At 36.6% G+C, this 25,007-nt stretch overlaps 1 protein-coding gene across 1 annotated transcript in view; it reads right to left on the bottom strand.

Annotated features, from left to right (window-relative positions):
* Positions 1 to 1,872: 1,872 nt before the first annotated feature.
* The window catches only part of LOC134857138 (contactin-1a-like), a 39,583-nt gene continuing 16,448 nt past the window's right edge, over positions 1,873 to 25,007 (bottom strand). The window contains exons 5-17 of the mRNA XM_063873512.1: positions 20,066 to 20,423; positions 19,634 to 19,815; positions 19,201 to 19,274; positions 18,327 to 18,519; positions 16,612 to 16,811; positions 16,158 to 16,245; positions 12,027 to 12,198; positions 11,380 to 11,755; positions 8,139 to 8,268; positions 6,558 to 6,812; positions 6,232 to 6,458; positions 5,324 to 5,597; positions 1,873 to 2,099 (exon numbers count right to left, since the gene is read on the bottom strand). Coding sequence (XP_063729582.1) covers positions 1,981 to 2,099; positions 5,324 to 5,597; positions 6,232 to 6,458; positions 6,558 to 6,812; positions 8,139 to 8,268; positions 11,380 to 11,755; positions 12,027 to 12,198; positions 16,158 to 16,245; positions 16,612 to 16,811; positions 18,327 to 18,519; positions 19,201 to 19,274; positions 19,634 to 19,815; positions 20,066 to 20,423 — 2,648 coding nt within the window. The 3' untranslated portion in view covers positions 1,873 to 1,980. The remainder of the gene's footprint in view (positions 2,100 to 5,323; positions 5,598 to 6,231; positions 6,459 to 6,557; positions 6,813 to 8,138; positions 8,269 to 11,379; positions 11,756 to 12,026; positions 12,199 to 16,157; positions 16,246 to 16,611; positions 16,812 to 18,326; positions 18,520 to 19,200; positions 19,275 to 19,633; positions 19,816 to 20,065; positions 20,424 to 25,007) is intronic.

Genomic DNA, 25,007 nt, shown 5'->3' with positions numbered 1-25,007 from the left:
TGATTTGTGGCTTTCAAAATAGTTCGAAGAAATGGAAGAGGTTCAGCAGACATATCGGGAAGACCACTGACAACATCGTCTGCAGCTTCGAAGCTCCATCCATGTACATTTCGTTGAACCAGGTTTGCCCTTAAAAAAAGTTCCTGATAAGGATACGGTAAAGAAATGATGGATGTCTTTATAACTATATCCCCCTTTTGTAGGGGGGAGGGGAGGGGGGCTTAGGGGTTTGGAGATTTGTTACTAGGTTATAAAACTCTGATATGCTTAACTGGTTGATATATTTCTTTATAGGAGGGATATTGTTTACAAGGTACCCGAGGGGGGGGGGGGGTATACTTGAAGATATCCGAAATGATACTATATCAGATGTTCATAATGTTTCTAAGCGACATAAAACTTCGATTGCGTTATCTTCTTCTAAATAACTAAAAATTTTGAGCACAATTCGTTGTTCGTCCGCTGATCTGATGACTAAACTTGAAGTCGGCTTCTATTTAAAATTTAAAAACTCAAATTTTCCTAGCAAGTTTGTTTTGGCTCATTTCAATGCTCCGGCACCTCCATTTCATTGTTTTCGGCACCCTTTTTTCGAGCTTTTCGGAACTCCGAGAGAACAAAAACCCTACAAAAAGTAGGTATTGAATTAGTTTTTCACATATGTTTTTTTTCGTACTTAACACTTGTTTTTATAATCTCTAACCCTCGATTTTCAACGTTGATAAGGATGAATCATCTTGAAGCAAATGATTTTTTACATTACGAGACAACACATCTCAGCTTTTTCAACTTTTTCCGCTCTACTGGTAAGATATTAGTCTTTTTGATAAAATCAACATTCAGTATTTCTAAGAAAAATGAAACGACATGAAATGTTTTTACAAAATAGCCTGAAAGTGGCACCACGTCAATTTTTGGCCTTCAATAAGCCTTCATATTGGCATTTTAGACAATTTCGACAGCGCCGAAAATAATTTTTCCTGGTGATGACAAGGGCTTTGACACTTCGCGAAATCGTGATTACGAATTATGACCTCTGTTCAATTTTCTAATTTGAAGGCAGTTGTATGATGCATGTTTACTCACTCATTAGGATAGGGAATGCCTCACTCCTAATTCCGAATCCGCCGGCGCTGAAGGGCTGCACTATGACGTAATACCTCTGTCCAGGCACCAATCCCTTGATGATCAGCTCCTCTTCGTTCTGAGCGTCCCGGTACCAGTCCTTGTATAAACTCTTGTTGTCCTTCAGTCCCGCTTCCCAGTAGAACACCTAGAACCAAAAAAAACTACAGTTTTTTTTTCAATTCACGTTTTGCGAGATTGAAAATTCGTAGTTAGAGAATCATTGAATCATTGCAGATTGATGAACTCAAGATATTTTAAGCTAAGAAAATAATATCAACTCATACTGTTCGTCTGTTCATTATACAGACTCTTTTGACTTTTGAGACGATTTAAGTTGCAAGACCCATTTTAATTGTTTGATACATCTATAAAATCTCAACAAGTTTTGCTGAAAAAAATAAACAATGTGTAAGGCCCTTTATCTTGTTGAAAATAATGAGAGCGCTAAAACTGCAAGAAACGTTGCAGTCGAATTCGGACTAATTTGCAAGGAGTTAGAGAAAAAGAATTATATCATCAGCTGCTTTCCTTACCCGGTAGCCTTCCAGCTGCGCCTGGCGATCTAACACTTTAATGGGAGACCACATGACCCGAATTGAATCATCACCCTTGTACGAATAGACTCGCACGTCCTTTGGTTTTTCACTCGGCTGTGCCATGTTTGTTTCCCCGAACAAGAACTTCGACGGAGGTCCCAAACCCCCCGCATTCACAGCTCGCACTCTGAACTTATAATTCATCGCCGGTTGCAAATCGAACACGTTTACTTCTTGCATCCGCGTGGCGTTTCCCTTCGATAACTCGAATTTGTAACTCAGTACATTATAAATTTCTTCGATGTGCTTGTAGTATTCAACTTGATACCCGACAAATGTCGGTTCCCTCGTAACGTCGATTCCCTTGAACGTGATCATTACTGAAGAGCCAGAGGGTTGGTTTAATCTTCACATTTGAAACAGCCTGATCAGGAGCTGAAACAGTTTTCAAGGTCAAATTTGAAACTCAAAACTCTGCAAAACTATAAAAATGAGCCACTCAGGTAGCACAAAAAAATTCATTTTTAATATAAAACCAATTTTTTTATTTTAAAACTATTCTAAGAAACTTTCGCCATTTTTGGCGAAATTGCTCTGCTCAAATAATGCAAAAATGAGGCGTTTTTGTGGTAAAATTTGGAGCCCAATAATGTCTACATAAATTCACATGTGTCTACATACATTCTGTTGATATTCTAAGCAAAGTTTGTCTTGATCTTTTTTTCGCTGAAATCAACCCAATTTGAGAAAAACGCATTTTAAATTTCAATTTAAATCAGCACTGTATTGCATATGATAAACTCAACAGTGATAGTGAAAATTTTGCAATAACAACAAAAGTAATGTCAGCCAAATTTCAAATAATCTGTTTGTTGAAGTATTGCTGTCGGTATTTCAAGCTCTATTTTGTTCAGACAATTTATCCACAAGCAAAACATGGAGAAGACAAAACATGGAGAAGAAATGAAGAAAACTTTCAGAAAATATCGAGAAAAAAAACCTGAAAAAACTGAGAAATCAATGAGAAAACATCAAGAAAAGATGGAGAATCTATTGAGGAAACATCGAGAAAGTGCTGAGAAACAATTGAAAAGAAATCGAGAAAACATTGAGAAAGTTTCAAGAAAACATCAAGAAAACATAGAGATAACATGAAAAAAACTTCGCTAACACATCAGAAAACACAGAAAAATAACAAAAAACTCTTAAAAGCATCAGAAAAACATCTAGAAAACATTGAGAAAACGCCGAGAAAACATCGAGAAGAAATCGAGAAAAATATTGAGAAAAACAACAAAAGAAAACGCCGAGAGTTAATAAAGAAATCATAACATCAAGAAACCACTGAATAAACATCAAAAAACATAAGGAAAACCTTGAACAAACATCGAGAAAGTGTAGGTAGAAAAAAAATTGAGAAACAATTGAAAAAACATTGAGACAACTTCAGAAAACATTGAGAAAACAATGAGAAAAAATTGAGAACAAATGAAAAAAAAACACAGAAAACATCGAAAAAATCAAGAGAACATTGAGATAAAATTGAGAAAAAAAATAGTGAAACATCTAGAAAACAATGAGAAACTGCCGAGAAGCATTCGATAAAACACTAAAAAATTAACGAGAAAACATTGAAAAAACATCAAGAAAAAATTGATAAAACTTTGATAAAACACTGTGAAAACAATCGAGCAAACATTAAAAAGCAATGAAAAAAAACATTGAAAAATATTGAAAAACATCAAAAAAACAACAAAAAGACATCAGAAAAACTTCAAAAAAAACGTCCTACAATTCAATACCATGCAATTTAACACCGTACGTTTTGACCTAGTCGTTTCACTACTGAACAGTTTCAATCCACAACCATTTAACTCTTATTTTAGAACTTTTTACCATAACTGATGCAGTATGAACGCTTTATCTTAAATCCTATCACACCAAAAATGATCCTGCAAATAACGCACGCATCACATTAAAAATCTTGGTTTGTCTCTGTTATACATGCTAAAATAAGGCTTCATAATTTACTTAAGACTCTTGTCGACAAAATCGTAATTGATCTTTATTTAATTGTTTCACTAGACCACTATGACTATTAAAAACTGTGCTTCATTCAAAACATTAGGATGAACACTTCTGTTAAAGTTATCATTCTGGCACTCATTTAAAGCTTAACTCAAGTTGTAAGCAATTGCAACGAACGAAAGCAAATAATGATTGAATCTTATTTCAATTTCACAGTTTTATCTAAAAACAAGCCAAATCTTAAAGCGTCGGGTCACGAAAACTATTTTGAACAAAAAAATTTGCCAAAAACTGGATTTACTCTAAATACCAAAACATAAAATTCGAGCATTTTTCATTACAGAATGTAACGAAATGATCGTGACGCGTAGAGAACAAAATCATGACATTTCAGTGGTGAAAATCAAATACCCGAAAAGTGATCAAGTTTTTAAAAGAATTCACCCAAAGATATACACCGAATGAAGCCTTTGCCAGTGCGATTTGCCCATAACTAATGAGTTGTGTCTATATTTTGGGTCTGCCTATATAAAAAGCATGATGCCAAACTGTTAAGTCTTATTCTCACCCTCCCTTTGGAACCGGCAAGATGCGGCCGCGACCAGCGAATGGGACTGCCAGGACAACAAATGCTGTCGAAGGATGGCATTTCGGCATCTGATCATAATTTAACGGAGCCCGCCATAACATGTAAAAAGCGATGAGCAGCCTTCAGAAAAACGCCTCCGTACAAAAACTAGGTTTTTTTCCTTTAACGAAGACAAAAATGATTTTAATTTGATGTCCGTTCTGAAATTATCTCACTTTACATTACCATGACAAAATTGATCTGTATATTTTCAGAACTCCATCTATCCCGGGCCAAACCAGTGTAAATTTTGTCATATTTTTGTTGGATTTATTCAAACTTGAACATTCAAGTTTTAACCCTATTTCATTTTTTTCAGCTGTTTTTGAAAAGACTTTTCTTGCAGACTCCCAGAAAGCGTACTAAACGCAAGAATTTGACTCGTGACTAGTAATTCAATACCAGAACAATAGCTTTTTTCTTCGGAATGCTAGGTTGGGACTAGCGGCTGGCAACTTCTTTAGCTTTGCGTTTATGTGCCAACATTTCAAAAAAAGTTGAATAAAGCGATCGTGTTATAAGTTCAAGCTCGAGAATGATTTGAAAATTGATTTATTTTTTTATAGCTTTTTGACACTATTAGAAACGTTGCTTTCAGCAGCGGCTAAAAATTGTTTGAAAATCACGCCAATTTTAGTCAAAGAACGTTTAATTATATGCCGTTCCTTGAAGTTCGTTGAAAGGTTGCTCATTTTTTGTTCAAATCATTTTAACAACCCAAATTATCGGCAAGGTCATTTCTATTCCAAACTTACGCAAATTAAGTAGTACGAAAATGTCATGGATAAAATTTTCTTGCTTCATTTTTTGATTACCGAAATCCGTTTTGAAGTAAGTTCTCTTTTCATTATAGAAGTTAATTATAAAAATAGTTTTAAAATGTATGGCAACAAAAAGTACGGAGTAAAACTGTATGGTGTTCAGTTGTTTAGAGTTTAAAAGGTGGTAACCCAGAAAACATCGAGAAAGAAAAGTGAAATTTCAAAAATCAGAGTCAACATACCCAAAGGTACTTCTTTCACTCTCACAATGGGCGACTTTGGACCCGCGCCGATCTTGTTCGCAATTTCAATCTGAACATCGAACTCCTGCAGATTGTTCCGACTCCCAAGGGGACTACCCCCCACAGCGAAAGAATTGGTCCTAAGTTCGATTGTAATCTGGGTCTGGAAGGGGGACCTCATCATCTCCATCTGGAAGTTGGAGTTCGATCCAGTCTCTCTATAGTACACGTTGAAGAAGCAGTTGTCTGCTCCAAACTGGTCAATTCGCACATGCTAAACGCAGGATACGAGCTTTTTTCAGAGAACCACTGTTGTTCCCCTATTTATGAATTAATTACATTTCATTTTTTTGTTATATTTTGGTTATGATTATTTTCTTCGAGGCTTGGTATGACGAAGCTTGGTAGCTAGGTGATATACGCTTTTTTTGTGAATATATGCTCAAACTCAATGAATTCAAATAATTGATAAAAGAAACATACCCCTCTTCTAAAAATAGAAAAGGTTATAATCCATCTTAGGTAACCAAGTTAACATCCCCTCCCCCAAAGGGGATGATGTAGGACTTCTCGAGGAGAGGTGTGGGGGGGGGGGGGGGCAAATTGATCTTCCAAGCTCTCTCAAATCAATTTTTTTTACTAATGCGTTTTTTTCGGCGCGCCCTTTTTTCTCAAAATTAGTATATATTGGAGTCGAGGGCGCCTTAGAAAATTTTAGTATCGGTCAGCCAAAAATGGATGTCTTAAAATAGTACCAAAGGGGGGATCTTTTGGGTCGTCAAGGGGTCGATCGCATCCCTCAGGAAGAAGGCTACCGCTAACCCTCCCCTTCCCCCTCCCCCTAAATTCACTACTGGGTTAGGGGGGCAAAAAGTTGGTCTCAAATACTTTGTCGTGTTTGTACTCACATCAAAGGCCACAGCCAACAATCGTTTAGTCGCCGCCCGCAAAGCATGACCTGCTCGGATATTTTTGACTACCATCTTCGGTCGGGACTGGGGAATGACCAGATCTTCAGTTGGGGGACTGGGTGGACTTGGGCCAATCGCATTTACTGAGACTACTTTAAAGCGCATTGTGTTGTAACCGACAATAAAATTAGACAAGTTCATTCGCCTTGCTTCTGGTCCCGCTTCTGGATTAAAAAAAAACAGGTCGTAGTTTCGAGATATACATTTTTTCAAGATAAGTTTTTTGAAACTAACGGAATTAATTAGAGAAAATTTGTTCCTACCAGCGATCTTAACGAATCCTTTTGGAGCCTTCGAAACCGCTTCGATGGGCCAAAAAGGGTCCGGTTGTAGGTAAGTTTTGTCCTGGGGCCATGGCTGCATCAGTGGTGGAATCGGGTAGAGTGGAAGCGTTTCGGCCAGTATCAAGAACTTCTCAATTTTGAGCACTTCGTCGTCATTCGGTCGACCGGGATTGCCCCATGACAGCACGAGTGAGTTCGTGTCAAAGAGCACATTAAGCGGCTCGGGGGGCGTGTCTGAAACAATTGAGGGCTCTTTTCCACACCCCCGCCCCACAGTTCATTTTTTCAATTTTCTCAATTGTCTTACCTGCTAATAAGGCTGTTTCATATTGTCTTACCTGCTAATAAGGCTGTTTCACAAAAATTAAGTTGTTCGCAAACCAAACTTTTAAATTTTTAATACATAATGACATTGTTGAAAGAATTTTTCTAATCTGAAGTTCAAATGAGGGGAGAACGTAGAAAAGAGCCCAATTGGGTTCTGACAAAGAATAGAAAGGGCTTTCCCATTAGCCCTTAACCCCCCCCCCCCAACTTGGCCTCGCTCCACCTCGCCTGGCCCTGTCTAGCCCCTTCTGGCCCAGCCCTGCCTTGCCCTTCTCGCCAGGCCGTACATTGCCTTACCTTGCCACCCCCGTTTAGTGACAAAATATATGCACCCCCTACACAGTGATTTTATCATTATGAGGGGGGGCTATAACTTTGTGGGGGAGGGGGGGGGGCTTATTTTGAGAAAGACCAAAACAGAAGGATATGGTAAAACCAATTAATTTACCACAATGACATTAACGACCAATCATATTAACACATTGGAACATGTGACGAAGATCGCAAATTGTAGGCTAAAACTGACCCGAAATTTCTCAAAATCTGTTATACGATGCAGAAAACTTCAGTAACCCAAAACCTCTTTGGTTTTCGGAAAAAGTTTGAAAAATCAAAATACATAGATAAAAGTGTCAAATAGTTTTAAATATTTTTTGAGTTTTTGCTTGATTGACCTCAGCAAATTATAGTCTTAGCTCCCGCCTTTCACCATACTGCAAAAAAAAAACAAAAAGCAGTGGTGCTAGAACTTTTAATTTTAGGTTTGGGCGCTGGCTATTATGGAGAATAGGGCACTTTTGAATCCCTCATTTCAAGTTTCTTGTTGTTGGTTGCCATCAGGGGCGGATTTAAGATTTTCTCGAGGGGGGGGCGGATTTTTAAAAATTTTTGAAAATTTTGTCGACTTTTTTTAGGTTGACCAAAAAAAAGTTGACAAAATTTTGACAAAAAATGGCGTTTTTTTTCGCCGCGCGCTCCCCTTTGAAATTAAAATATATTGGCGCCGAAGACGCCTCTAGAAAAACTTTACGGTTGGTTGGCCTAAAATGTATATCATAAAATAATACCAAAGAGGGGACCCTTTGGTTGGTGAGGGGGTCCAATCCTTGAGAGGAGAAGGCGTCTGATCCACCGCCCCCTCAAGCCCCTCCCCTAAATGCGCTCCTGGTTGCCCTTAAGTGATGAGTGGTGGCGAGGTGAGGGGAGGGGGAGGTTTGATTGTGATTGACTGACCTATGACAGACACGTGGACCTCTTTGCATGTCTGTCCGTAGAGAGTGGCGTAGCAGCACTTGTGTGTTCCCTGCTGCCACTGTTGGGGTCTGAACAGTCTCAGAGTCCCATTCTTCACCCCGTCACTTACCTGGAAAAGTGTTGCACATAACAACATGTGTTATTTTTTCCAACTACATGTATTATTATTTATTCATGAACTGGACTGAGTTCTTTTTTTAAAGCTGATTGTTTAAAAAAATAAATTTGATGAATGCGGAGGAATTCATTGATAAATATTACGAATCGTTTGAATAGAATGGCCACTAATACTACAAGCCTGTTTGCATTCTGATTATTTCTTGAAAAAATCGACTCTTTATTTTTTTTCCTTTTTTTAAATTAGACCAATGGGTTTTTACTCACCTATAAATGTCAATCATATTTTGTGAGATGTAAGCGGATCCTGCAACAAGATAAAAACAGATGTGTCGCAGAATCAGCTACATGGCTATTGTTGTTCATCTTTTTGCTTTTTGTTCCTACTTTTGTAACGAAAGTAATTGTTCCGACTTTCGTAACGAAAGTAACGGAATATTTGTACTCGGCGTGGGTTTTTTTTTCAGACAAACTTCGACTTTTTAACAAGCCATTTGACGGATTTTTTTTTTAAATCCTTCGAAAGGTACTGTTTTCCTGAGCTGATGTTTGAAAAGATGTTTAACCTGTGATCATTTTTCACAAAGTTATGGGGATTTAAAGAATGCCATTTTGGCCAATTTGGGACAATTAACGCGCGATATATTTCGCGCTATTAACGCGTAAGCGGAGATTTAATCCGTCTTAGAAAGAATGGTTACAGAAGCTTATTTGCCAAATTGATTTCTTAATGGGAGCAAAATCTATCACTTTTTACTTTATATGGCGCGTGTGGGGAGATAACTTTCACAAAAATCCCAATTTAAAATAAATTTCGTTTCATTTTATTACAATTAATTTGTTTCATGATATTACTGCTCAATAGACCTTTCACGGCGACCGGAACATCTAGGGCTTCGCCCCTTACGAGCAGTCTTGTTTTGATTTTAAAAACAAATAGCTAAACTGATATATGCTCAAAATTGCTGCAAAAGCAGCCAAATGTGCGGAAAGTGGGACAAAGTTTGCGGAATTCATAACTAAATGTGTATTTCTTATATTATAAATTACACTTTTGAAAAAACTCGCTCATAATTGCGGAATCCACATACATCATTACATTATACATTGAAACTTTAAGAATCGGGTGACATTGCATTGACCAAAATGCTGTTCATACAAATTCCAATTGTTTTTGTAAGAATTGAAAATTGCATAAAAGGTCTATGACACGCTTTTTTATATAGAATAAGTATGACCAGCAATTTTTTTAGGTGTTAGTTATTCTTACTTTTTCTATGGTTGCGTTTGCAACCAAAAACAGTTGACAAAGACCAAGGTTCCTCAAAACTTGAATTTACACCGTCTTGAATTAGAATATGTTGTTTGAACGAAATGATGAAAATCTGAAATTTCTTAAGCTTTGATTCGCTGCCTACGGCGCATAACATTAAACAAAATAAAGGCAAATTGTTTCTGAAAACTTTGCTAATTGACTAGCATTTTGACAAAACTTCAACATTCGGATTTCAAATGATCAAGAACCAGTCCTTGATGCCCCCCGAAGCTTAAAAACATAACTGATACTTTGATAAACGTAACTCTCAAATTGAATAAAATTAAAAAAAACGGAAAACAATTGATTTCAAGGAGAATTTTAGAAAACAAAACCTTTTTATCAACTGAATAGACAAAAAAAATCGACTCAATTGATAAAAATAGAAAAAGTTAATTTGAAAGTTTCGAGTCAATCGATAAAAGTATAAAATTTTCACTTTAAAGTGTGCCTTTTTTGTAGACCAAACATTTTATGGCAGGCTTAAGTTTTCAATTTTTGTAAGAAAGAAAATATTTTTGTTTGATGATCAGAAAATGGCACTTTTGATCGACACAATGTCAAATTTTGATTTAAAAGCAATTTTTATTGTTACTTTTGTATCTTTTGACTCAATACTCTGGGTCTAGTTCCTGTTTGACTATAAGGATCCAATTAGGAAAAAATTGTGACACAAAACTTCTCAAAATAAATTGCACCACACTAGTTTATTTTCATCCATTTTTTCAAATTTTAATCCACTTTGAGAAAAAGTGTTTCAAAATTTAAGTTTTACTCGTTTCAACTTGATAATTGAAATCAGCACTGAACAAAAATTTAGATTTTTTGAAAAGAAAAGGATAGAAAATAACCTTTTTTAATTTTTGTTATTTTTATTCACACTCACCATTTTGTAATTGAGTACTTCTCTAATTCTGAACTGGCGAGAGCTTTGGTATTGTTCCAGCTTTCGGAGAAAGTAACGGAATATTTCTGCTCGAGTGGTTTTTTTTCGACAAGTTTCACTTTTTGACGGATTTTTTCTTCAGTCGAAACATGTTATTGTCTCTCATGCTCACATTTCAAAAGTTGGTTTAGCAGTGGTTACTTTTTAAAATTTATGGGAAGATAAAAATAGCCAAATTGGCCTATTAGGGATATAAAGCGCGCGTTATATTTCAGGCAAATAATGTGAAAGCGGATATATAATCCTTCTTCGAAATCGTTCAAAAACTAATTGAGGATTTATTTTTGGCGAATACGCCATTAAGACTGCTCTACCAGAGCGAAACCTTGAATGTTTTTACTGCCTTTAAAGCTCTCTGGAGCAATTCATACTTTTTTTATCTTGTTAATTTTTTTTTGGAGATTTTGAGAAAATGATATATCCAGCAGTTAGCAAAACCTTAGATTGACCAAAAAGCATGCCTCATTTCAGTTTGAAACAATTTCCAAGACGGATTAAATCAGTTAAATTAGATACAAGCTCAAAACTTGCCAGCAGAAAAAAAATCATTCCAGTACTTTCCTCGAAAATCGAAACTAAATATATCATCACTTTGTACTTAGCATAGCTTGTTTTCAATTTTTTAAAAGCAAATTCATTTTTTAAAGTTTTTCGAAAATTTTATCCATTCTCAAAGCAAGCACTACTCTATAGAGCTTTAAAAAGAAGCCGGAACATTCAGGGCTCTGCACAGATACAAAAAGTTTTGCACTGATACAAAATCTTATTTTCATATAACTCACCATTATGTAATGGAGCCCCTCTCTGTTTCTGAGCAGTTTTGTTATTGTTATAAAACTCACCATTATGTAATGAAGATTATCTCTGTTTCTGAACAGCGGGGACTCGATGTACCAGGAAAGGAATGTCCCGTAGTATCTCAAGATGGTGTCAGCCTCCTCCTTCAGCTCCTGTTGGAACTGCTCGCTGCTCTTGTACGGATTGAAGGGATCCCACTTCCGCAACTCAAGCCACTCCGCTTCGCTCTGTACACTTCGGCGAGTATAAGCATCATTCCACGAGAACTTTCCGGGTCCCGTAGGAGGATAGAAAGGGTTTTCACGGGAAGATGAAGCGAAAAAGTATGGGAAGTTCCCGGACATTGCAAATTTCATGTCTTTTTGGATCTTCGTGGCAAAGTCTTGGGTTCCAAAGATAGAATCCAAACGTCTGTAGTGCCTAAAAAATATTTACAATTACGCTCAATGTATATATTTTTTAAGTTTTTTTTTCAAAAACCTAACTTTTTTTTAGAAACATGCAACTCCCGTTACTTATTGGATCAATTTTACAAAAAAAATCGAATCCAAACATTTTTTTATTCTAATTGAGAGTTAGCAGACGTATCAAAGGAAGTGAGAACTAATTAAAGGAGTGGCAATCACCTCAAAACCAACAAAAAATAGGACACAACCACCAAAGTCCGATTGACTTAAAAGAAAAGAGTTACTGCTCGATGGGGACGATGGATCGGTTTGGACTGGGACTGATTTGGACTCCATTGAGGAACCAGAGGAACTTCCCCTCGTTCGAATTCTCGGAGGCCAGCTCACACTTGATGTCCACACTTCTGTTCACGCGAGTGATCAGCGGAGTCGTGTCCATCTGCACGTTCACACGGGCTGCACGAAAAAAAAACATAATGAATAAAATCATTTTTATTTCTATTTCAAACCATTTGTTCACATGGGAGCAGACCAAAACACGACTCACTGGACTTATCACGAAAAGACAACGTTTTAGTGCCGCTGATTAAACACTGCATGTATTTTTAAGGGAAAAAAAGCTTGAATAATTTCATAATCTTAAGTGAATTTCATTGAAAGAACTTCATTGAATTATCAACAAGTTTAAACAGCCAGAAGTCATATTCTTATGGGACCTTCTAATCCATTTCGTACATTTTCAATGTACTAACATCAGGGCCATTTTGAGTGGTTCAATGAAAGCAACATCGGCAATTGGTAAATGAACGTGTGTATAAATTTGCTTAAAAGAAAAAAAGTTTTTTTTTGCCCTAACTTTCAATTTTCGCGAACGCATCATGGTTAATTAAAACTTTAAACTTGATTAAGAACAAAAACTTTGTGAATAGTTCTTTGCGAAGTTTTTGGTACCGATTACGAATCAACAGATGTTTATCATTTCGACGTTTCTGAAAACATTATCGAAGGAAAACAAAACTAAATTAAAATTTTCATCATGGTCGAGATTGAAATGCATATAATAATCATAATAGTTTGTGTTCAGGCAAAAATTATACAAAAAATGACCAAAGTAATTTTCCAACTGCCTGGGAGACAACCATTAGATCAGGTCCGTTTTGTCTCGGAGCAGAAAAGTTTGATACTATAATTATCGCTATGAATTGAGAACACCGTTTCTTCACCACTTTTAATTAATTTCTCAAAATCATTTAAATAAATCACTGAACAAAAAGAAATAGGCGTGTACGAACAAAAATGAAAAAAGTAACTAGAAAAATAGAAAATCGAAAAACTAAAGAAATTAAAAATATATTTTTCTAACTAAGTCTTCGTCGCCTATGATGTAGCGGCATTCCCAATAAATGTGGTGGAATATAATCTAAAAAAAAAGCTCTAATCCAATAACTTGCAGAGCTGAAACAAGGATAGCTGTTTACTGTGGAATAAGCACAGAATATTCCGATCATAGTCTTAAAAAACAGCTTTTTTTTCAAATTAGTGTTGGTTTTTTTTTCGGCGTGGTGTGATAAAAGGAACTGAACGAAAAATTAGAGTTCAAGCATAATCTATACTCAAAATGAAATATGCAAATTGGAAAGCCTTTTTGTACAAAAACAACGAGAAAAACAAAAAAAATTCGAGAAAAAATTCAAATGTTTTTTTTTTCAATTTTTTTTTGCAGTTTTTTGAATTTTTGATTCTAAAACGCGCAAAAAACGCAACTTAACTGGATTGAAACTAAGTTTTACGGGTTCAATTAACAGTCATTTAATTTTTACGATCATTAAAAAAAGCAATTGTAAGCCTGCTCGCTTCCTTTATTCGCTCGTCGAATCAAGAGGAAAAATCAAAAACTTCAAACCGGTTTTTCTCGACAGTGCGAAAATTTTCGCTAAACTTTTAAATATTGTTCAAATCACGACTGAGAGAGTTTTAATAAGATATATTACTCAAATCTCTCCTACGATTATTTGTGGTAGCTGTTATTGCGTGAAAAACAAAAAAAAAACCTATAACATGCGAAAACAAAGTTCCTCCCCATTTTTTAAATGGTCGGAACAATCATCAACCTAGTAAAGTAAAAGATATGATTTTCTAGTTCTGGTTTTTGCAATGAACGAAAATTGCATGATCGGCGAGCAATTATTCTGCACTGGTACCCAATTACCTGCTGATTTCCACAACGGCAAGCGGTAAAAAAAATTTTTAAAAAATTCTTACAAATTTAGGAATGACATGTTTTATTTTCTAGTGACAAAAATTAGCACAAATCAAGAAAACAAACGTCTTTCAGATTGAAAAAAATTATTGTTGAGACCATTATTGATTTTTTTAATTTATAAAAAGCCCTGAAAAGAGTGGGGAAAAATACCAATACTGTAAATGAATTAACAAAGAGGTTAAAAAATTGAAAAAACTAATTTTGATAAGAAAATGGCAGAAAACAAAATCTGACAACCAGTTGGCAATTGTTTTTTCGTAGATACGAACCGAAGTCAGCCATTAGCATTGGTAACAATTGTTATGAAAAAATAACAAATTCAAATTCTACGTTCAAAAATTCACTTAATGTTGTGGCTAATCAAATCCTAATTGTTTCAGTGTTGATGTTCTATGCTTTACTGGTTAGATGACAGAATTAATTTACAGCTCAATTAGCAAATTGCTCAGTAGATTGAGAAAAAAAATTTTTTTTAAAAACATTTAATTATATACAATAATAAAACAAACGAAATTAACAAAATTGAGTCCTCGTTTTTTTGAGATCTATCTGTCAATGTCAATCTTTTGTAAAAGTGATTACTTTTTTAATATCATCTAATAATTTCACACAATCTGGTTCAAAAGTTCTGTTAAAATCTGTTTCAAGTAGTATCAATGCCAAAAATTTCTTGCGTTTTCAAATGAAAACTATGTGCCAGTTTTTGGCTATAAATACTCGGATATCAAAAAAACTCAACCAAACAAAAAAAAACTTGATATATTTGTTAAGACTGCAATTGGTTTGTTTTTGGTTGTTGACGTGGAGCTGATAATTTTGAACTTTCAGATTTTAGACGAAATTTTTAAACGATTTCAAAAAAGAGTATAATGTGGCTTCATTTGAAGAGCAGTTTTTCTCGCTAGCTGGTTTTCTCGCCATTCTCGCCGACAAACTGTACAATAAAATTATGTCTATATGTGCTGTGGAGAATGGTAGAGGACACTGCGAGAAAAACTCCTCTTCAAAAGAAGCCACATAATACTCCTTTTTGAAATCGTTTTAAAAATTCGTCTAAATTCTAAAACGCAAAACTATCAGCTCCACTTCATCAACCAAAGAAAAACTAATCGATGTTTTAACAAATCTATAAAGTTTTTTATTTGCTTGAGTTTTTTTGATATCAGGGAAATTCTAGTCAAAAACTGGCACATAGGTGTCGTTTGACAACGCAGGAAATTTTAATAGTCATTGATACTTCTTGAAGTAGATTTTAACAGACCTTTTGAATTGGATTGTTTGAAATTATTAAATGGTAATAAAAAACTTACCAGTTTTAGAAGAGATTGTCTTTGACAGATTTGCCGCAAAAAATCGAAGACTCAATTTTGTTTAACTTCGTTTATTTTATTATTGTATATAAATTAATGTTTTTGTCAAATTTTTCTCAATCTGCTGAACAATTTGCTAACTGAGCTGTAAGTTAACTCTGTTATCTAACCAGTAAAGAATAGAACATCAACACTAAACGCATCAGGTTTTAATTAGCCACAACATTAAGTGAATTTTTTGAAGGTAGAAACTGAATTTGTTATTTTTTCACAACAATTTTTACCAATGCTAATAGCGGACTGCGGTTCGTATATAAAAAAAATTGTAAATGAGGAAAAAATGCGTTTTTAATTGGATAGTTCAACAGCATGACAATTTGTTTAACAAGTGTTCGGCGTGAGGAACAGTTGAAACTGAAGTTATTTTAAATTCAGGTGGGCGATTGATGGTAGAAAAATACCGCTCGCCTGATGTATTTGCGGTTCATGTAATTATGCATAAGTTGTTCATTCGTTTGCATACCTTCCAAAAATATTAAATCAAAATGCAAATGCAATTTCAATGACTAAAGATCAGTTGGCTGAATAGGCCGTTTAGGGGGGGGGGGATGTTGTTAATTTTTCATTTTAAATTCGAATTTTCAGCCAATCACAATAGAGCATTTTATGTGCAGCTCTTAGCGAATTTAATTTAAATTGAACGCTGGGATGGAGGATGGAGGGTCTTAACTTGGTCTATTTTGATTTTTTTGGGGGGGGGGATATTAACTTGATATGATGAATATTTAGAGATGGAAAGTGTCTGAAAATGATGACCAAGGGATGCAGAGTGTATGACTCACGTATGACCGCTACTTCGAAGTTCATGGCTTTGCTGTTTCCTCCCCCTTGAGCTAGACACTTGTAGTCTCCAGTATCCGCACCTGTCACCTGCAGTCCATTCATCAGTACAGTAGTATAAAATTGCCAGACAAAAAATTGAAACCTAAGTCGTTCGTTTGTACAGGCTTCCATAGTTAAACCAAATAATCCAGAACAACTTTAAATTAACTGCATTAGTGTCTTGTAATATTAATATCAAAATACAGTTAACTTATTAAAACTAATAATCATCACATATTGTTTTCAGGTTTATGATAAAAAAAATACAAAATTTTGCACAATTTACAGCTCATGTCAATTGTACAACTCATAATAATTGCAATTAAACAACCGAACGAAACCTTCAGATTGCGAAGAAAAAATCGAAGTATGTTTTAGTATAACTGTTTGATTAGTAGAGTTTAATTTGCACACCTGTTTGATGTGCAGAGTACCATCTAGCCACATCTGGTACTTGGAGCTGTTCTGGATAATCTGACTTTCGAAGCTCCAGCTAAACACGGGTACCGGAATGGCGAAGGGCCTGCAGAGAATCTTTCCGTCGTATCCCTCCTCAAACACCAGGCCCCCGTCCACTCGGAAATCGAACTGAGATACAAAGATAGGCTCCACGTCTAAATACAGTTAACGCATCTCATCACCTACCCCCCCCCCCCCCCACCCTTTTGCAAAAGGGGGGAGATTCGTTACTAGGTACTAGATACAAAGTTCGCATACTCTTAACCGTTCAATTATTTCATTATAGGGGTGGCAATTCGTTACTATAAAGCAAAAGGGGGAAATAGTTAAAGATATCCCAGTTACCTTAGTAATGGCCAGGGGTGGATTTAGGAAACGGGTCGCCCCCACCCCCTGCCTACCCAAAAGGTCCCCTTTTGTACAATTTTGAGATATCCATTTTTGTCGGACTCTAACATTTTTCTAAAAGCGCCTCTGGCGCCAATATATACCGTTTTTTTTTGGGGGGGGGGGACGCGCAGAAAAAACGCAATTTTTGGTCAAAACTTTCAAAAACTGCCTGATAACGCCTTTTTTGGCACGTTTTTCCAAAAATTGAGTCTTTGTAGTGCTTTGGGAGAGCTCGGAAAATCAATTTGGTGAAAAAAAATTGACAAACAAAGTTTTCGAAAACTGTTTGAAAATCTGTCCCTCTTCGAGAAAATCCTAGACCCGACCCTGATCAAAATAGCAATCATAATAAAATTATTTAAACTTTCCAGTTTATGATCAGACGAACACATAGTTTTGTATGCTTTTCAATTGTACACACCAAATCTCAAGCCTGAGAGAACGTCATTAGACCAAAGGGTTATTTTTCAAACGTCTCTCATAAAAATTAAACCTTCAAATCGCTTAAACCCATAAATGACTTCCAGCATCTGAATGGGTCAAAAGAAAGTGCCGCGAATTAATCCAGCTCAGAAGTCATTCCAAAGTAAATCGAGCCACGCTAACTAATCCAAATATTGTACAATCACTCTCGAATAGCGGGAAGCAACTATGGCGTAAATAACATTTTTATTTTTTTCTTAGCCAATATTGACTGCCTCAACCACCTCTCCTTTTAATGTATCATGTTGAAGCACTATAAATTTTACATTAAACAAAATTTCCGACTTTTTTAATAGTGAGAGGGAACCGAATTGATCAACAAACTATAATAATCAGTTGAAAATACCAAAAAAAAGAAAGCATTGAAGAATGATTGATAAAAACACAACGGTTAGATCAGAGACTGAAATAATCGAAACAAATATACCAGAAAAGCAATCATTTCAAAATTTATCTAATGGTTGATTTTCAGAGAAAATGACGGATCGAGCACCTTTGCTTCAGACAGTTGGAAAATTCAAGATGGTCGGAAAATTCAAAGAAGGAGAAAAACTTGTTTTCTATTTTTATCTTCCTTTTCACGAAACACTGTCTCACGCAACAATCCGACTTTTCAGAAATGTATCCTGACACCAGCAGACTTATTCCCATTTCTATCGGAAGTTTCTGCCTACTCATTTTCCCTGCTTTAAATTAAAAATCAAAATTGTAGTCTGAATTTCTCATACTGAATTACCTGTAGATTCGATTTCCTAGCCCCTTACCTCAACAAACATCAAATGGTGAAGCTAACTGACCGTCAACAATGACTTGCGCAGTTGTGAAAGAGTTGACGTATTTGTTGAATGCTTCACACTGATACATGCCAGAGTGTTCCTCCCGAATGATCTCGAACTCCAGTGCGTTCCCGTTCGGGCTCAAACCCGACCCCTGTCTTATGAGCTGTCCATTGAAGTACCACCTGTACGTCGGTGCTGGTTCTGCCATGGCCTGCAACAAGAATTGGTTACAAGGCACCAAAAGAGGAGAAGGATGGGGAGGGGTAGTTAAGTTAAAGAGATCTGAAATTTTAAAAAGCAAACCATTTGCCAGCAGTTTTCATGTTTCAAAAAAGAAAAAAAGAATAAATCATAATAAAATTTTATCATTTTGTTTGTCCAAAACTACATCAAAAACATTACAGCACACTCAAAGCTTTCAGCGTTTTACCTTGATTCAGGCAATATCAAAGAAGAAAATAATCTGACGAGCTTAAATGGGCAGTACAACTGTGCCGAAGTACAACAGTGCCGAAAAAGAATAAGTTTTCAACAGTGCCAAAAACTGATGATTTTCGGCACTGTTGAACAATAAAATTGTTTTCGGCACTGTTGTACTTCGTCACTGTTGAGATGCCTTTAGGGGGGGGGGGGGGGGGGGGGGCGTTTAACAGTGTCGAAGTACAAGAGTGCCGAAAATAAAATTATAGTTCAACAGTGCCGAAAATCATCAATTTTCGGCACTGTTGAACACTTTTTCATTTTTGGCACTGTTGTACTTCGGCACTGTTGAACGCCCCCGCTTAATTTGACTAGAATTTAAGAGAAGAAGCAAAAAACAAATCTGTTCGATCTAACCGAAAAACCTCTAACTATCCAAACTGTATATTGTATTCATAGAATGGCAACTTGCCTCGCAAGTCAAAGTGACTTGTTCTCCCGCTCTGGCTTGCAGATTCTGAAGTTTCTTCGTGATTTTAGGTGCCGCTAAAAAAATTATTCAATTTAACTTTTGGGTGCTTTTCCTAATTCCGCCCAAAATTGTTTCAACACATCAATAACTAATTGAACAAAATTTTACAATTATGCTTTAGCAGCACCCTAGATTTCAGTCAGTCACATTTAAAAAGACGCAAATTTTTCTTCAAAAGGAAAAAAATCTAAGTTTTTGATTTTTTTTCATATATTCTTTTAGATCGACCAATATTATTCCTTTGGTGCTGCGTGCGAATTCTTTCAGCACCCCGCCCCCTCTAAATTAAAACTAAATTAACTTTTAGTTACGCCCCAAGTTTTAGTAATGAACTGCATACCTGTGCAAAGTTATACGAAAACTGTCAATTTACCGAATACGTATAAGAACATTTTGATAGACGTCTCTCTGTCTCTGTTTCTCACTGTGCATTCGTACTCTCCGTTGTTGCTCAGTGTAGCTCCGATGATGTCCAGCTTAGCACCCCGGAAGCGGTAGAAAGTGTTAGATGCGGTCGGGTCCGGAACAGTCCAACTGTACGCCAGCAGATCATAACTGAAAAAAAATATTCTGTTATTTTTCATTTTTGCAAGTTTTTTAAAATCAGTTTTAGCTTTATATTGATTTCGCCCAAAGTTTGGTGTTGTTCTGAGCCTGCTGTTCAAAAAACTTGAATCTGATTAATAGGACTTCGGAAATAACTTCGAAACTAACAAACTTGATCTAATTATGAGCAAGCTCAATTTAATTTGCTTGTTTTTTTTCAAACTTGAGCCAAACACTTCAATTCAGTTGTTTTTCCTACCCTCCATCTGCAATACAGCTCATTGTGATGTTTTTAGTTGCCCGAATCTTGTACTCCGCATTCTGGCTGGGGAACTTGAACGAGAGGTCATTCATCGTCGGCAGATCCGTGCTCCTCCGGATGCTGACTGGGGGTCCGTACCTGAAGCCGTAGCCCTCTGACTGCTGTTCAAACTCTTTCTCGTTTTGCACGACACACCTGTACACTCGGTTCAGGTCGCTCGGACTCGGCTTAATCATGTAGAGGTTGCCGTTATTCTCGTCAACAATGAAGCGATCGTTTTCTTCGATCCACTCTTCGTCGTCAAGTAGAGTCCCGTTTGGCGCCAAGATTTGTCGTTTCCAGAAGTACTCCAGATCTAAAAACTATTTTTATTGCAGGAAAATTAAAAAGAAGTAATAGTCATAATCATCATAATCATCAGAGAAGCAATAGTCATAATCATCAGAGAAGTATTAGTCATAAACCATCATGAGTATTATGATAATGGTTTCTATGACTCGCACAGGATCCATCAAGAGGCTATCAAGCCTGTCTAAGCATAGTCCGTTTATCTTACTTCCCTACATTCCAGACCGAATGATTCTGTTATGACAAACTGTTTTTTTTGCGACTCAACGCTGTTTTTTTGCCTTTAGATTTTTTAGCGGTACCGTGATTAGGCCAAAACTGGCCATGCTGTGGTTGTTCCGAAGGTAGAGGTCAAATGAGAGCTGGTCCTCACACACTATCATTGCCATGGCAGGGGATCGGTTGCAAGATCTGAGGATCTCCAAAGTGAACGCTGAACCAATACCCTTAAGTGCTAAATTTCTCTCAAAATGTTAAAAGATAGAAGATTTAAAAAAAATTGGATTATACAGATTTAATCCAGTATGGTTTGTGTGGTACTGTGTAGTACTGTTGCCACAGTAGCCTTGGAGAATTATTATTATTAATCTGTTATGTATTGTTATTATTTATTCAAGGCCAATCTTGCAGGCCTAATGCAACAGTCATTTGGACGGTTGCGAACTAAGAGAAAAGAACGATCAACATAGCATTAAAGACATAAAAAAGGTTGATATTCGCAGGAATCCTCGATCACAACAAATAAAGTCATTGAAAGCTTTGTTCAGAATTGATCATCAAATCATCAATATGACTATTGACTCAGGTAGTCCAGTATCGTTCTTAAATTGGGCGACAGCAAAACAAATTTTAGAGTCTTCTGAAAATACAAAGTTTATTCCACGGGAGAATCTAAATTTGTCCGCTCAATTTGTAGACTACAATAAACAGCCAAATAATTTTTTGGGAGCAATCACCACAATCATCCGCTCGGCAGGGTGGGAAGTAGTGGGGGCATCGTTTCTGATTACAGAACGACGCACAAGATGTATATTGGGGCTGGACTTATAGATCAAAGTGGGGATACACACAACACAGAAGATGGCACCAAAAGACAAGACGAGGTTTGATGTGCTACTGTGCAAACAGCCAGAAGGTTGGAAAAGCAAATTTTACAGTAAATTTAAAAACCTTTTTGATCGTCAGGGTTGTTCGAAAAATCATGTCGTCAGTACAAAGTTCAAATATCCACTTTGTCCCTTACAAGAAAAAGGGAGAAGGTTTCCAAAACACTTACAGGAAAAGGTGCATGAAGAAATGGAAAAACTGTTAAACGAAGTGCATATAAAACGTCTGGACAAATGTACTAGCGATTGTTTTATAGCACCTATTGTAATCACAGTAAAAAAAGATGATTCCATAAAATTGGCTCTAGATGTAAAACCTATCAACCGGCAGTTGTTTAAAAACAAATATCAAATGCCTTATGTTGATGAGTTATTGGATGGGGTCAGTCAAATAGTAACAGCAAATGCAAACGGTACGTTATATTTCTCAGTATTAGACTTGAACTCTAAATCATGCGAAATTACGTTCTGTTTCCCTGATGACATACTCATTGTATCTAAAACGACTGAACAAGAACATGAAAAATTGATTATGAACGTGTTGGAAAAATTAGACAAAGAAAACTTGGCATTAAAGCTGTCGAAATGTGAATTCTTTCAAAATGAGGTAAACTGGCTGGGGCACAAGTTATCGTTAGACGGTATTCCAACCAAAAATAACAAAAACGGAAGCGATATTGAAGCTCAGTCCGCCAAAATCATTGAAACAACTCAGGTCATTTATGGGTAGCATAAACCATTTGGCCAAATTCATTCCAAACGCGGCTAATTTAACTGAAAAAATACACATACAGGAAAAGGTGCATGAAAAAATGGAAAAACTGTTAAACGAAGTGCATATAAAACGTCTGGACAAATGTACTAGCGATTGTTTTATAGCATCTATTGTAATCACAGTAAAAAAAGATGATTCCATAAAATTGGCTCTAGTTGTAAAACCTATCAACCGGCAGTTGTTTAAAAACAAATATCAAATGCCGTATGATGATGAGTTATTGGATGGGGTCAGTCAAATAGTAACAGCAAATGCAAACGGTACGTTATATTTCTCAGTATTAGACTTGAAGTATGCGTACAGCCAATTAAATTTGACTGCAGAGACAGCTAAACAATGCAACTTTAACATCATAGGCGGACAATCCACTGGAACATACAGGTTTCTTACCGGATTTTATGGCCTTGGAGACATGCCAGCAGAGTTTCAAAAAGCTATGGATAGAACTCTAAATCATGCGAAATTACGTTCTGTTTCCTTGATGACATACTCATTGTATCTAAAGGGACTGAACAAGAACATGAAAAATTGATTATGAACATGTTGGAAAATTAGACAAAGAAAACTTGGCATTAAAGCTGTCGAAATAGGAATTCTTTCAAAGTGAGGTAAATTGGCTGGGGTACAAGTTATCGTTAGACGGTATTCCAATCAAAAATAACAAAAACGGAAGCGATATTGAAGCTCAGTCCGCCAAAATCATTGAAACAACTCAGGTCATTTATGGGTAGCATAAACCATTTGGCCAAACTCATTCCAAACGCGGCTAGTTTAACTAAAAAAAATTAAACCTCTTTTGCGAGAAGAGAACGAGAAAAAGAAACTGAAAAGTGTAAAAATTCAGGTTAAAAAATTCGAATGGGGGGAAGAACATTCGGAAAAATTCGAATTGATAAAAATAGCGGTTGCGAAAATAACCAAAATCCACTATTACGACTCTAAGATGGGTAAAAGAGTAAAATGTGACGCCTGCCATAGTGGGTCAGGCGCAACGTTGGAACAACAAAAAGCCGAGGCGGAGTGGGTATCAATCGCATTTGCGTCGAGATATTTGAACGTTCAAGAAAAGAAATAATCAACAAATGAGCTGGAACTGCTAGCAGTAGTATGGTCTGTTGATCGATTTAAACATTATCTGTTAGGGAAGGAATTCGTGATAGCCACAGATCATAAAGCGTTGGTTTCCGCTTTAGATGAAAATAGGTCAAACAAAACCTATCAATCTAGGCTGACTAGATGGGTAGATAGACTATTACCCTATCAATTTAAGGTTGTTCATATACCAGGAAAAGATATGGGTATAGTAGATTATTTGTCTAGAGACCCTAACGGCGAACCGTGGCCAGAGTCATTGTTGGATAAAAAATTTGTAGTCACATCGATAGAAAGCTTTCATAAAGCTCTCGACTGTTTACACAGTCGATTGAGAGATCACGATGGGCTCGACCGGAACGAAAACGTTCTAGAATATTCTGAAAATGATCAAAATGTGTCAAAAGAGAACACGTCATCCAACAGTTGCTATGGCAACCAAAACGGACCAAAACGAACAGAGCATGACCGGAACGATAGCGAAACAAGTTAACAAGTTCGCGATTGTTAAAACGAGAAAGTGGTGAAAAACCAGAAATCAGTTTATCTCAAAGTTGTCAGTCAATACAGTCGGTCGAAAAATTTAAAATAATTTAAGGAAAGTTATCATATCGAGAGCGTCTGAAGAAGAATAAAGAAATTTAAACAGGCGAAGCATCGAACAACGGAAAGGGGAGAAAAATGGTCAGAATACAGGAACGAAATAGCATTGATACGTTGAGGGAGTAAGTCACGGAAACAGCATTCCAAAGGACTAGGACGATACAGCGCACTCCAACTAAATCAGACTCAGACAATTCAGACTCAGACGAAATGCCACAGGTGGAATGGAGAGCAATGAACAGACAACTCCTGGCGAACACCGGAAACAGCGGCCAATCAACTGCTGTAACAGCACAACCAGCATTAGTTTCGTTTTGGTATCTCATAGGGGCGGAGAGATATGATAAACCCAGATCAATGATGGAATTAGAAGCCACCTCGTTAATGCAGAGTCCAAAAACGCTATTGCAGAACACATCAAGGGATGAAGCAGGTATAGGGCAAGTAATTGAAGTGGATTTAACCGGAGATAGCATCGAGGACAGGGAATACAGTCCGGAAGTTAGTGTCGTCACACCTAAAGAAACCAAGAAGGTAGGTCACAGATCTCGGAAAAACGAATATCAACTGACGGAGCAACTAGATGCGGTGAATGGCCCACTATCTCTCACGAAATTATTCGACAAAAGTCTGCTTGCGGAACTAGTAACAGAAGATATTTGGATGGATCGCCTAAGGAGAGGGTGGAGCCTAATGACAGGAAAAGATTTGAACTAATGGGGCCCTAAACTAATCTTCTGTGGCACCAGATGTCAGTGGTGGACGACTGTGTTCTGGTGGACAACCGATTAGCCGTACCGGACAAGCTGAGACAAGCTGTGCTTCGTCGACTTCATCAAGGACATCTCGGCCAGGAGGCAATGTTAGAGGTGTCCAACTATTTATGGTGGCCACACATGCACAGAGACATAGTCAACATGGCCGAAGAGTGTAGGAGTTGCACTCGTTATGGTGAGAACGCTAAATATATAATTCCAAAAAATTCGGCTAAACCACTTCCAATGTTGACGCAGCC

The sequence above is a fragment of the Symsagittifera roscoffensis genome, chromosome 1 (genome assembly GCF_963678635.1).
Source record: "Symsagittifera roscoffensis chromosome 1, txSymRosc1.1, whole genome shotgun sequence".
Taxonomy (NCBI): Eukaryota; Metazoa; Xenacoelomorpha; order Acoela; family Convolutidae; genus Symsagittifera; species Symsagittifera roscoffensis.
Note: the sequence above shows the minus strand (reverse complement) of the source record. Positions and strands in the feature narration are given on the sequence as shown.